This window comes from Gymnodraco acuticeps, unplaced genomic scaffold (assembly GCF_902827175.1).
Source record: "Gymnodraco acuticeps unplaced genomic scaffold, fGymAcu1.1, whole genome shotgun sequence".
Lineage (NCBI taxonomy): Eukaryota > Metazoa > Chordata > Actinopteri > Perciformes > Bathydraconidae > Gymnodraco > Gymnodraco acuticeps.
In genome coordinates, this window is record NW_022991762.1 from 23519 (window position 1) to 38330 (window position 14812).

The 14812-nt window shown below is 40.8% G+C and overlaps 1 protein-coding gene across 2 annotated transcripts; it reads right to left on the reverse strand.

Moving 5' to 3' along the window:
- Positions 1-1925: 1925 nt before the first annotated feature.
- Positions 1926-11023, reverse strand: gng7 (guanine nucleotide binding protein (G protein), gamma 7). 2 transcript variants are annotated; one of them, XM_034199386.1, is made up of 4 exons: positions 10975-11023; positions 8210-8350; positions 6183-6298; positions 1926-3611 (listed from the first exon to the last, which is right to left on the reverse strand). In XM_034199386.1, the coding sequence occupies exons 3-4, from the start codon at positions 6261-6263 to the stop codon at positions 3486-3488; spliced, it is 207 nt and encodes a 68-aa protein (XP_034055277.1). In that variant the 5' UTR covers positions 6264-6298; positions 8210-8350; positions 10975-11023; the 3' UTR covers positions 1926-3485. The 2 variants fall into 2 exon arrangements, with proteins under 2 accessions (XP_034055277.1, XP_034055279.1); XM_034199388.1 differs by lacking the exon at positions 10975-11023 and adding an exon at positions 10528-10679.
- Between the last annotated feature and the right edge of the window lie 3789 nt (positions 11024-14812).

The following is a 14812-nucleotide window of genomic DNA, read 5'->3' on the forward strand; positions in this document are numbered from 1 at the left end:
TGAATTTTTTTCTTCTAAATATGTATTTTTTCCTCAGAATTGACTTTTTTTTTTAAAAATGTCTTTTAAAATCGTGTTGTGACGTTCTCACTGAAGAGAATTGCAATTATTTGCCCTAGACTTCTGCTTTCAGACGTAGTTAAATATGAAGTTATTACCCTATCCGATAATAATTCAATGCAGAGGCAATAATGTAATATAATACATTAGTTTATATATATATTAAATATTTATGTATTTTTATATAGTCTTAAAGTTACAACCGGCCCTTTGAGTGCAACCATAATGCGAATGTGGCCGTGATGAAATTGAGTTTGACACCCCTGCCGTACATGTTGCACAACGTGTCCTCTGCTCAGGTCAGACTCATCCTGACCTGCCATTGGAGGGCTGAGTGATAGTAACATCATTATGTGGAGATACTGTGCCTTCTTACACACTGTGTGTCTCTCAAAAACACACACTGAAATGCACATACATGCTATTCCTTTAAAGACACATTCAAAGATTTGTCAAGGGTACCTCATAATCATTTAATTCCGTCGCAAACATGCCCAAAAGTTGCCCCCTGCCTGCTTTGTCTCTGTGCACACTGCTCAACAGTTCGCACCGCTTCTAATAGAAACTCAGCAGGAGGCTCATGATCAAATAGCCTAACAGAAAAAAGCAGTCGATTCAACTCCCCTGAGATTCATCAGCAGTCGTAAGTCTTGTACGTTACAGCTGACAAAAGCCTCGGCTAAATGCTCCAATGTAAATATGATTGCACACATCTTTTCAGGGATCAAGCATCAAAAGCAGCACGTGTCATTTAGTGCTCCTTTAAGCTTTGACTTCGGGCAATCAAACCTAAAACAACAACAGCAAGAGAGTGTGTTATGCGAATGAGTGTGTGTTGTCCTAAATGCAGACCATAACCAACACTTGAGAACAGCATTGCTGCTCCGGTGTTAAAGGAGGTTGGTTTTTGCCACCGTGAAGAGGTCGTTGGTTCAGGACACGATAATAAACCTAACAGTTGTTTTGTTTCTATCAGATGTTTTGTTTTTGTATCTATGGTTTAAACCAGTGGTTCTCAAATGGGGGTACGCGGATCCCTAGGGGTACGTTGGAGTACTGCAGGGGGTACGTGATATTTATTTTATGATAATGAAAAAAAAGATAAGATAAATATACCAATTTTAGGAAAAGTAACGAAGTTTGAGCAGTGTGGGTTTTATATTAATAGACTAGAGTTACACATATTTCAAAACACGAAGTGTAATAACTGCAGTTTGCCTCCCTGTCAGAATGACAACGATCCTCAGTGAAGCACAAGCCCATGTTTCACTACATTGTAAGTACAACTTATTAAAAAGATCAGTTCAATGCAACTAATGTCGTCTCAGTGTTATTGCATGATGTTAAAATTGGTTTGCCATGAATTTAGTGATGGATTGTAAACATTTGAAATGTAGCATTTAAGTGTTTCTCAGTTACAAGGTTGTTGTTTTAATAAATCAGACACTGATGGTGCAGCACTGTACTGTACCTCTTTAGGCCTTTTGTCCCTAGCAAATCGTTTTTGCGCTGATCAGGGGTTTATTTTTTCAAAGGGGGTACATTATTGAAAAAAGTTTGAGAATCACTGGTTTAAACAATCCTCTATCCCAAGCCTCTAAATCCTGAATGAGAAAAAGAAGAAGAAATGAAGACAGATATGTGACTGACCGAACAAAAAAAGTAGTACTAAAAAAAATCCAACATCCAAAGAGGGAGGTTCTGTGTCTAGATTGTGTATCTTACAAACACTGTACAGGGAACTACTCAACTCACCAGGCTCCATGGACTCCATAGACAGAAGAAACTCACAAACAAACCCATAACAGCTACTCTTCAATGTATCACTTCTGAATCTGCACATGTCTGAAATAAAGTTTATACAGTTAGTTTGTTTCTATTTACTTCATTTTTTCTTTCACTTCAACTTCAGCTTTTACAATCACGTTTGGTTTGTCAGAGAGAGGAGCATTGTGGAGGAGAGGAGGACAGAGGAAACCGTGTATCGACTGCTGGCTGTTACCGACCCAGCCTCTGACCCCAAACTCTCAGACTGGTTTAGCCAGGTTGCTTTGATGTACTGTGGTTCCCTCTTCCTCTACTGTAGATGCAAACAAAGCAAACACCTTTATCTTTTCACTATCTAATGCATTATATCTTCTTTTCCATCCATTAACATTATAAAAACTGCCAATTCAAACACACAAACAAAAGTGAAGAAGGCAGGAAAGGGAAAGGTTAATCTAAACGTTTTAAGACAGCATCACTTTTACTTTTTTCAGTTTGGGTTTTCCCCTCCAGCCATGCAGTCCTTGCAGACTGTAAAGGTGTGGTCAGTGCGCGACCTCGGGGTAAAGCACAGGGCGGCTAGATTAAGATACTTCTGTTATCTGCTTATAGGTGATACCCCTAGACAACTAGATCTCCTGTTGTTTGATTAATAGTAGCATCTAGCCTCAAACAGGAAGAGAAACGTGACCAGCCAGGGGCAACACCTATCTCAAAGCAAACCAATAATTAAAATAAAGTATTATATTTATCTGTTAAATAATGCTTCAACAAAATATCGCAACATACATGTAGTTCACACAAAAGTATTTCTTAAGAAAATTGCAGTAAGCGTCCAGGGTTAATAGCTCGAGTGTTTGGAGAGCAGTTAACTATGTTCTGCTGTAGATCTGATGTCACGTTAGACTTTGATCTCAACCAACAGCAGCCATATTGAACCGCAGTGAAAACGGTGACATCAGATCAGCACCGAGGGACGACTTTCTGCACAGGTTGGCACAGCTGGATGTTTTGCCAAAGGCTGCAGACGGCCGCAGTGAGGCCACAGGCAGAGGTCTGTTGGATGGGAACATGCTAGTTTGAAAAAGGCAAAGGCTTCAGCCACTTGCTCCGAAATTACCCGCCATGATTTAGCACAATAGGTTTGTAGGCAAAGCTCTCAGGCCTGTTTTAACTCCCTGTTTGGGAGCGCCAACCGTTCATTTCTGTTGCCAACATGCATCCTCCCACTCCTCGCCTATGGCACTGCAGTCCATCCTTTAAACAACCCCTTCATTTTTTGACAAAAGAAGGAAAGAAATCCGGTTTTCTTACTGATAAATAATGTCCAAATCCCTTTCAAAGTTAAGCTGACACTTGTAGTTAATTAACCGAATATAACCAAAAGCACCTTGGATCATACTCAGTGATATACTGATCTCAGCCACCAAGAGAACGAGATACCTGCCCCCTAGCTGTGGCTCCGGAGTATGGCGCTTTTCCAGAGTGGCTATTTTTGGAGTGTGTGTGTGTTTCTGTATGTCTTTGTAGGCTTGAAATGTGTGCTTGCATGAGTTTGAGGATCATTTTAAGTATTGAATGTGTGCATTTATATGTGCCTGTATGTGCACAAGTGTATATAAGTGTGTGTGAGTGTGTGTGTGTGTGTCAGAAGGCGGCTATAGGATGATGCAGGGCTTCTTGTCCTTGAAAGGGTTGTCAGAGGTGGGAATCCCGACCAGCAGAGGGTCGGTACGAGCGTGCTGCTCACAGTAACTCATCAGGTCTGCTGCCGCTTTAGACACCTGCAGAAGAAGAAGGGGGGGGGGGGGGGGGGGGGGGAGCAGGTATTTAAGTGGTGCCCAGAGTCTGAAAAACTAGATCAGGAGCGTTCAGCTTCCTCCTTTCTGTGGAACCAACTTCCTGTTTTAATTAGGGAGGCAGACAGTGTTTTTTGTACAGGCTAAAGACACAACGTGGACATAACATTAACATATAGGAGATGACATTTCCATCTCAGACAAAAATAAAAATAAATAAAACAGAAGAAATAAAGATACAGTCAGTAGGATCACTTCAACATTTCACAAACAAATATAGGTTGACAACCAAAAACCACCAAAAACACAACATGGAAAGCTTATTTATTGTTCCTTTAATCCAGTGGTTCTCAAACTTTTTCTGTCAGGCCAGGTCTTTGGAGAAAAAAAAAAGTCGGGCCCCCCCCAACACAAGTCAGGCTCAGTGGCGGCGCCAGATATTTATTTTGGGGTGCTGTGGGGTAGCTTGACGTTTCATAGATGGTGCTCAAACATTTAGGGTTTCCCATTAATGTACCAGGCGCTACAGTGGAATGTTCTACTGCAACACTCCCCACGCAAATACAGTGTGACAGTTACAATGAAGGCTTGAGGCATATAGGTGTAAGCAGGGGTAAAGTGCTATTTTTATAGGTGGTGTGTGGACCTCACATAGGGGGGTCCGGGGGCAAGCTCCCCCGGGAAGATTTATTTTTAAATATTGAAGTTAAAAGCATCAATCTGGTGCACTTTGAGAGCAAAATGAAGAGATCTATAGATATATCTCTCAACACCCATATGAAACAGAACTGTAAACAGATTTACTATTTCTTTATGGATATTTTACAAATTACCCTTTTAAACTTAAGCAGTAAACTTATAATTGTTTACATTAATGGTGACCAAAACGTTTGACACCCCACTGAGATAACACTGAGAGAGTCCCTTTAGCTCACTGAATCTCTCTGTCTGACAGGAGAGGACTCTCCTCCACTTGAAAAAACTCCTTATACCCATTAGCGTAGCTCCCTAGCACCAGAAGCTAACAACAACGATCTCCGCTCTCTCTCTCGCGCACACACACACAGTGCCAAGCTTTAATGAAACACAGAGACCCAAACCCTAGACGTAATAGTACTGTACTGCATCATATTATTTTCGAATCAAAAATGTTTCAATTTATGAATTATTTTTTTTAATTTATTTTTTAATAGCCATTTCTCCTCCTGGTCTCTCGCGCCCCCCCTGGCATGCCTCTGCGCCCCCCAGGGGGGGCGCGCCCCCCACTTTGAGAACCACTGCTTTAATCCCACTCTTCGTTAGAGCTCATTAATTCCCATTTCATGGCGTGTTGATCCACCCTTTGATTTTTGTGGCAATAATTTTTTCCAAAACAGATTGTATTTGTAATCTACTCTTCAAACACCTTAAATTAAGAAATACTCCTTGATTGAGTTTTAAAAATATGTATATTTTAGCCGGAAGAATAGTTGTATTTATTAACTGTGTGCGGTCTTCATCTAAAAGCCCAAGTAAAATATTAAAGGGTTTAAATGTAAATTCAATATTGAGTGTCTTCAGCCAATTTTGAATCTTAGACCACAGACTTGCAACATGGACAATACAAAAAATAATGCATCTGGGCTGTTGTGGTGTTGAAGACCTTCCTTTTTAGTCAAGCCTATAGTTTTACCCAATGTTTGTCCTACATTTGATGGCATTTACTCTATTGTTTTATTGTGTTTTCACTCTCTTTTTGTTTTATTTGTCTTATATTACATTTTTTACATTGCATTTAGCTGACGCTTTTATCCAAAGTGACTTACAATAAGTGCATTCGATCAACTTGAAGAAAACAGAATCATAAAGTACATCAGGTTTCATAGAGCCAAACATTTCAAGTGCTACTCAACTGGCTTTAGAAAAGCCAGTCCTTTATTAGTATATAAGTGCTTTGTTAATAGTTCTATCGCTCGAAGTGGAGTCGAAAGAGATGAGTTTTCAGTCTGCGCCGGAAGATGTGCAAGCTTTCTGCTGTCCTGATGTCAATGGGGAGCTCATTCCACCATCTTGGAGCCAGGATAGCAAACCCACGTGTTTTTGCTGATGGGAACTTGGGTCCCTCTCGCAGCGAGGGTGCAGCGAGTCGTTTGGCTGATGCAGAGCGTAGTGCACGCGCTGGGGTGTACGGTTTAACCATGTCCTGGATGTAGGAAGGGCCAGATCCATTCGCAGCACGGTAAGCAAGTACCATTGTCTTGAAGTGGATTCTAGCAGTTACCGGAAGCCAGTGAAGGGAGCGGAGGAGCGGCGTGGTGTGGGAACATGTAGGAAGGTTGAAGACCACTTATATGTCGCGTTCTCTATCTATATTATTTTCTTGTAATAGTATTTATCTGTTAAAACTTGAATCTATGTCGTTAATCTGAAAACCTCGCTGAGACCAACGTTTCTTGTGACATTGGGCGATATAAATAAACTTTGATTTGATTTGGAGAGGAGAAAGGAGGAAGGGGAAGAAATAGTAAGGAGAAAACAATCAGATGAATGATCACTTCCACATATATCTCCTCCTACCTTAATGCGTTCGATCCCTGCCTCGATTCTCAGCTGTTCCACCAGTTTCCTGGCCTGGGCGATATTATTAGTGGTAGACATACTGATCCATCAGAATACACCAACACAGGAGAAAACTGAATAAGAGACAGAGAGAGAGAGAGAAAGATAATGCAGATGAGTTTGGAGCAATGTGCACGTTCGACCCGGCGTGCTTTCAATACGTTGTGTCTTCTGTTTTTGCCTCGGACGATCTGACATAGAAGTCAAATTACTTCTGGTTTGGAAATGCACATTTAAATTAAAGCAAATATATTGTGTGTGCATATATGCTATATTTAATCACATAACGTTGTTGCAGTTGGTCAACTTATTGATTGTTGTTACGTTAATTTACCCTCAAACTGTATCTAAAGTTATTTCATTATATGCCACTTTGACTTTTCAGAGGGAAATACATTTGACTAAACGTAAAGGTCACCTATTATGCAAAACATTAAATCACAGTACATAGATTACTTTAAATACAAGTGCTGTACCACATTACATTGCAGCACACATGTTAATGCATTGGTGCAAGCTCCAAAGGTAATGAGATTATACCTTTAAGGGTCGCTGCATAATTATTCATTTTAGTTTTGTTACCTTTGTTAATGATACTTTTGTAGTTTATACATGCTTTTACTGCTTCTAGCTCTGTGGAATATATTCAGGGCTAGGAAAGGAATGTTTTTACGAGTCAACGATGAAATTATTACATTTAATCCTGGGTTTACTTACATACATATGAATGTATATGAACATTGGTTTTACACTGCTCCTCTGATTTATGAACTGATTTTGGGAGGTGGGAAGTAACTAAGTACATGTACTCAAATACTCTACTTAAGTACAGTTTTGAGATACTTGTACTTTACTTGAGTATTTCCATTTGAAGTTACTTTGTACTTCTACTCCACTACAATTCAGAGGTAAATGGTGTACTTTGACTCCACTACATGTATTTAATACCTTTAGTTACTTCACAGATCTGGATGAATGATGTGAAATATAATCAAGTGTTAAATCAGACTTTAGTTCCACCTGGAGTAAATCCACCAGCTACCCTGCAGTAAACAAAGTCATTCAAACTAGCTGCACCTTTACCAGCGTTGAGAACACTTTCATGATCAATCATTATAAAACATATCATATACATTATTCTGAAATGGACCAATCTGCACAACGACTACTTTTACTGTCGCTACTTTCACTATATTTTGATGAGAATACTTTTCTACTTTTACTTGAGGAACATTTTGAATGCAGGACTTTTACTGTAACAGAGTATTCCTACACAGGATCTGAGTACTTCTACTTTTACTCAAGTACAAGATCTGAGTACTTCTACTTTTACTCAAGTACAAGATCTGAGTACTTCTACTTTTACTCAAGTACAAGATCTGAGTACTTCTACTTTTACTCAAGTACAAGATCTGAGTACTTCTACTTTTACTCAAGTACAAGATCTGAGTACTTCTACTTTTACTCAAGTACAAGATCTGAGTACTTCTACTTTTACTCAAGTACAAGATCTGAGTACTTCTAGTTTTACTCAAGTACAAGATCTGAGTACTTCTAGTTTTACTCGAGTACAAGATCTGAGTACTTCTAGTTTTACTCAAGTACAAGATCTGAGTACTTCTAGTTTTACTCGAGTACAAGATCTGAGTACTTCTAGTTTTACTCAAGTACAAGATCTGAGTACTTCTAGTTTTACTTGAGTACTTCTCCCACCTCTGCTGATTTTTAATAGCTGTATTTATGGGGTCGTATGGCCTCAGTTGACGAAGCTATAGCACCACCGTGAGGTTACTGAATGATAGTACAGCATTATTAATGAGTGATCAATAAACACTTTATGGAGATGATATACACAGTATAACTTAGGCTGGAGCTGAACTATTTTCAAAAAATAACTTGAAATACTTTCTTTACATTATGTTTAGATGTATGTTAAGTATTCATGATAAATAATCGTTGGCTTAACAGAGACAATAGAGTGTTACCTGGCTGGTGGTGGCAGACAGGACTCTCGTGAAAACGTGACTGGATGGAGATGTTAGCGGTGCAGGAATGACAAGAAAACAATTCAATGCCAAGTCAAAACGCCGGAGCTGGACTGCAGGTGAGCTCGCATTGGCTTGTCCCTGTAAAAAAGGAAAGACACAAGAGGCGTGAGATGAGTGTTTTTCCAGTGAGGTTACAGAAAACGTTAGTCTTGTCCATTTGCAGTTTTGTACAACTGGGCTTTTTTAAATGATTCATAACACCGATCCCATCTGGATTTAAGATAGTTGCTGTTGAGAGTTAAATTTGCCTTAAAACTGTGAAATCTGCCTTAAAACTGTGAAATCTGCCTTAAAACTGTGAAATCTGCCTTAAAACAGTCATTTGTAGTTGAAATTAACACTGAATTTTAATCTAAAAACTTGAACGTGAACTCAGAAATATGCTTTTCAGCGGGACAAATAAAATTGTAGTTCAAGTTTTCATAATTGATTTTATATAATGAGATTGGAAATTGCTTGAATGCCAAACTGTCATCATCATCTTCTTATCATTCACATCATGCCATCTGTCACCAAAACCAGTGACACCATTATAATCCATCAGATAGGACAGCCCTGCATTTCCGATCCAAAAAAGGAGGTCCATTTATACCTGTGCTGTCATAGAGTTATTAAAAAAAAAACCTTCATAAACCTCCTGCTTCTTTCTTTCACTTAGCACAGCGTAGAAGTTTCCCTCAGTGCATAACATCGAGTGTTACGACTGTCTCTCTCTGTCTGTCGCCCTCTCCAGGGAGGAGAGTCCTGCTTTAATTACTCCTAATGTGGAGCAGCTCAGAGAATCATGTCTGTAATTAGAGCTGTGTGTGTGTGTGTGTGTGTGTGTGTGTGTGTGTGTGTGTGTGTGTGTGTGTGTGCGCGTGTGCGTATGTGTGTGCGCACATGCATTTGTATAAATGCATTTCTATTACATCCAAACCTGACGCTATAAGTTAAATCCTCTTCACCCTGAGCCCAAATCTTACCCCTAAGTAGACCCTTAAACCCCTTTTTCTTTCTGTAGGTTGTATTCACTTTTTGTAATTTCTCACACACATGCAGACTTGTTTTTGGCAGCATTGAATTGACCCCCATAATCCCCTGGAGATAAAGCTGTCGATAATGTCAAAGTATTGATTTTAGTATGCAAGCGGAGTGTCAAGTGATATCACTTTCTGGAAACGTAAACATGCCCGACGAAACATTTATTTAGATAAAACCAATTGATGCTGCATTTCTCTCATACATTATTGCACTATATACGCTCCCTTAATAGGATGCTTTAATAGCAACACTTGTATTTATCGGCCCTTGTATAGCAAGTTTCATATTGGAATACTTTGTATTAACAAACAGTCGGTAGGGGGTTATCACCCAACCCTGGAAACTACCCTAACATGAGTAAACAGTCTCAACCACATGCTCAAACTCAACTCAAGATGTTAACCCTGGGGTCCTGAACTGTACAATAACACTTGTGCAATAAAATAACGTCCACAGACAACAGCCTGAAAAAACTACCAGAAATGAACACTAACAAATGAAAACTACAAGCTTATTTGAGGATAGTTGTTGTTGTCAAACCCTCACCTGATTCTTCAAAAAGCCAAACACTTTTTCTTACAACAGTGTGGACATGTCAAAGTATTTGTTGACTTGCATCAACAATAAAAGCAAACAAACTCAGAGGCACAGGGGGCTACAAGTGAGAACGATGCTTTGCCTAAGTCTTTTTGAGTGCCTTGTTTTATTTAGCCTGTTGATTTCTCAAACTTTCTGCTATGGCGAAGGAAGCATAGCCTACACCAAACCAGCACAAATAGAAGTTTCTGCCCCTCCACTGTCAAATCTCTCCTCTCATACGCCCTCAAATGTATTTGGTTTTCAATGTAAAGCCGATGACAAACATATAGGCTATACAGTAAACAGTTTATTTGTCAAGGCCTGGACACAAAGCATCACCAGAACTGGACAGGCCCCGATCAGGAGCCCATGCATGCCGCTCTGAAGACGCGCAAATATGCATGAATCCTTATTGATCCCAGCAGCTCCGGAGCTGATCGGGCCGCAGTACGGAACCATGTCCTCCGCTATAGGCCCTGCTTTCTGCTCTACCATGTGAAAACACAATGCGGGCATTTTGATGGAGAGAACAGCATGTCCTCTCTCTCCCATGGCTATCCACACTCACATACACACGCATACGCACAGTGCGCGCAAGCACACTCAGACCTTGTGCACATATCAAAGCTAGATATATTTTCCCAAGTGAATACCAGACTAGCTTCAGGTCTGCAAATAGGCCCCGGTTGTTATCCGTGGGAGCAGGGTGGTGACATGTTCAGAGGGAGGCAGGCTCCGGTGGCCAATGTGAACTCATCCAACGAGAATGGAGCGCATGACTTTATGTTCCGCTATTATGCTAATTGTCAGCACACGACCTTTTGAGCATGTACAATCCAGAGGTTTTTTGGACACAGTGGCTTCTGGGTCCTCACAGTCCAGCCGAGCTGTCGGAAATCTTCCACTGACCCTGTCCCCAGTCCTCCCCTCCCTCTCTGCCGGCAAAGGGCTGGGGGAAACCGGATTCGTGACACTGATGAAGCCCCTCTCCGCTGCAGCCGCCCTCGGTGACGAGAAGCAGGGGTTGCAGAGGGCCACACAGACGCGTTACATTTCTTAAACACAAGGAGAAAAATACCCGAAATATTCTCCAAACTCACCTCCGAAAGCGCTGTATTTGTGATTTAAAGGGCCAGATCCGCTGCTTTCCTCACCCTCTCTGCTGGTTACACGTCCACGGTCTTCCGCCGATCCAAACAAACGCCTCCCCCGTCCGCTACCAGTGTCTGTCCACCTCCTCTACCTACCCCCCTCCTCCTCCTCTTCCTCCCTCCTCCCTCCCTCCATCAGATCCGATGACAGCACCTTTAAACCCAGGGGCTCCCAAACAACACACACACATCAACCGAGTGCAGCATCTACACACACGAGGGTATTTAATGGATATCTTTTCAAATGTTTTTAAGTCATATTTTTGGGGTTGGGGAACGCATGTGCAGCCCTGTAAATGTAGTGAGTTTTCGAGGCGTAAAGACTTGGGTAACAGCTCCATGAATGAAAGCCTTATTAAATATTACTTGAGTCTTCATGTCTTCCTGTTCTCAGTGTGTATGAGTTTAGTGAAAGCTTTAAAAAGTCTTGTTTGATCTGTAGTGGCTTAAAGTATTTAAAAGTCTTCTTAAGAATATATAGAATCTCTGATCGTTTTTGTACTAGCTGTCAGATTCCTGCTAATAATATAATAAAATCTGTCAGAATTTTAACATTTTTCAATTTTTTCTATTAAAGTATCTTATTTGATCCAATCTTAAATATATATTTGTTTTTCCATGTCATATCTATGTCACTTCTTATATATAAATATAAAGATTTAACTTTACCAGACCAACTTTATTGAACAGTTTTTTCAAAGAGATCAGAAAAAGGCTCATCACATCAGTGTTCATTAAATGAATTCAAACTGAGAGCATTATAGATTTTTTTGTATAATTCAATGTCATTAAGAGAACCAATACATACTGGAGAAATGTAGAGGTAGCAATATTTGTGGATCAAATATTTGGCTAAAATGATAACATTTCTAGGCCCCATTTGATATGATCATATGTTGGGACTTAACCAATAACGGAAAGCATATTATGTCAATCTGTGCACCTCACATTAAAATGTCTCCTCTCCACTCTGTGCTGCCACACGATGGCGCCATGACCCAGCGGTATACTCTTCTCTTCCGGAGAAGGTGTGGGCCGCTCCTGCTGTTCCTGGCAGGCCCACCGCCACCACGAGCTGGAGCTTAAAGTGCTGCATTATCATGGGATGCATGTGGACGGTTCTCTCTGCGGTAAAGGGCCACAGAAAGGTCCAATGAGTAGGATAACATCTTGTTCTAAATCTTCGTTCTCGGGGCCTACATGTACTGCATGTCAGAGACAAAGAGGAAGGTAAACACTCTACTTCCACAGCCGCAGTTTCCCTCATAGCTCTATGGAAACACACTTCTAGCTGCTTATTATAACCACAGGAGAGCTATTTATAACTCGTACCGCATTGGCCTCATTCCCACTGATGTGTGAAATTATGCTGATGCCTATACATTTCTCTATCATTTCCTCACCTTTTAGCCCCCTCTTTCTCCTTCTCCCTGCTCCATTTGTCTCACTTCCTTCCTCCTATTCACCTTCTGTGTTTCCTCTCCTCCCTCCCCCCCCCTCCCTCGTGTATGTTGTTGAGGCAGTGTTGTTACAGTGAATTAAATCAGGGCTCTTCATTTTATGAGAAAAAAGCGGTGGAAGCCCTCACGACTGAAAGACGCTCTCTGGCCCACTCTAATGCGCCCTCGTTTTTTGTCCCCCGGATGGCTTGAAGCATCAGTAGCCTACGATCCAGTAGAAGTTCACCTTTCTGCGTGGATCTACGCCCCAGCGACCCCTCGGGAGGCCTTGTACCTGTCGTAAGGCGCCTTTGTCCCCTGCAGGGTCACACCTCGCGCGTCAACATCACACTGTCTGCATAGCAACTGGGCTCAGCATCCCCAAGCAGAAGCCTAAGACTCCACGTTCTTGGAGAGTTTGCAGAAGGATCTGGAGGTTCACTGTGTCAAACGCAGCAGAAATGTCCAGAAGGTAACGACAGGAGAGAGGGAGGCTGCTCTAGCAGTTCCTCACTGACCACGAGGAGAAGTTGAATGGCCTTCAAATTCCATTTTATTTTTTGTCTCCTTGCATCAAATAGTCCATACATAGCTGAAGGTTACTCAAAAATGTTTGTCTAAAGAATTATGTAGCCGTTTTGAAATGATGACGCGCCTTAGCGTGTCACGTAAAATGTGTTGTAGCCAAATGTTACATAGTGATGTCACTATGTAATGGAGGTAATCAAAGTAGTCCAATTGAGGCATTTAGGTGGGGAGTGAGTGGGATGTTGGCCTTTGCAGAATATTTACATGCACAAAAACCAATATAACACAACTACAGGAAAGAGAAACCCCAACAAGAGAAATAAGGCCCCTTTAAAGTCAGGGGAACAAGTGCATAGGTTATGAGGATTCATGCCTTTGCAAAAAGTCAGGGGAATCTATCAAATCGTTTTTGAGTCATACACCAGCAAGAGGAACAAATACAAGAAGACGAGAAACACTCCTCAGTTCACATTTTTATTAGGAAAATCATTTTGCAGATTTGATTATTATTATCATCTATATATATATATATTTATATATATGCTATTTTCAGTTATTCAGAGGATGCATCAGCACAGTATATCTTAATAGGAAGACTATTGCTAGAATAAATATCTATACATCATAATTGGTTAAATAAATAAAAAGTCCCAACAGAAAAAAGGAAATAAACCAAAAGAATAATTTACACAAAAAAACAAGTGCTTAAAAGAAATAAAACATTTGCTAAAACAAAGCCGTAAATCCTGCTGAGGAATTTATTTAAAAAATACAAAGATGATTCACAGTTTGTGTCCTTGTTCTCATGCTGGCTGGAACACCAATAGGGACCATGCAGGGATGAACGGCCAAAGCGACAGGATAGTACCAAACTACTTTACCCACAGAGTCTAAATGCCCCACTGTATGCCCCACAGAAAACAGCTCGTGAGGGTCCAAGGCGATCAGACAAGATGTGAAGGGGTGACGCGGAGAGGTTAATGGGGTCAGTTTTCTTTCAGATCCTCGACTCAACAGGACGTCAACCTGCCCCCGTTGGTAGGAATGAGTTTACGGAACATAGTTAGACTAGAACACAACAAACATTTCTTTGTATTTAGATAAACCAGCTGCCCTTCGTTTGAGCATCATGTTTCCCATCCTGCTATGGAAAAAACACACATGTGATCCACACTTCCTCTGCTGTACAACAACATGCTCTTATGCAACATGACAAGTACCCAGTACCTGGTGACGTAAACTTTGCCTGGTCCTAATCAGAAACTGGGACAAAAGCTGCCAATGTGGATTTCTATGGAGATCCAATGTTTAACATTTAATAAATTAGTAAATCATTATTGCAATATTTCAGAATTTCACGTATATTACCTTATAAAGCCTGTATTTGGTCATATGATTGTTCATTTAAAATAGAATATTGGTCACTTTGGGCTTCCGTAGATTACCCTGTTTAAAGTCAAAAGCTGTTTTACTTGCAGTTTTAGCTTATTTTTTTAATACAGCGGGTTAAGAAGCTCTCCTCTGTAGAAAACTTTGCAAGCGTTGCTGTGTCATTTCGAATTGGACACTTTGACTACAATAAGGAGACACAGGTGACGGCACCTTCCCACCACGGCATCCTTCCCTCTGCACACTCATCTCGGAAATATGAAGTCCTTTGAACACTATTTACAACTATCTACAATCAGGAGTGAGCAGGGTTGGCCTCCCGTCTGTTCTAGTGCAACCGACTCTCTCTATCTCTCTCTCTCTCTCTCTCTCTCTCACACACAACACACACACACACAACACACACACACACACACACACACACACACACA

What these genes read in the sequence shown, in the direction of transcription:
- gng7 (XM_034199386.1), bottom strand. Translation starts at nt 6,263, where the DNA reads ATGTCTACCACTAATAATATCGCCCAGGCCAGGAAACTGGTGGAACAG. An exon ending in CAGGGATCGAACGCATTAAG is followed by an intron (nt 3,612 to 6,182) that starts GTAGGAGGAGAT and finishes CTTCTTCTGCAG; the next exon opens with GTGTCTAAAGCGGCAGCAGA.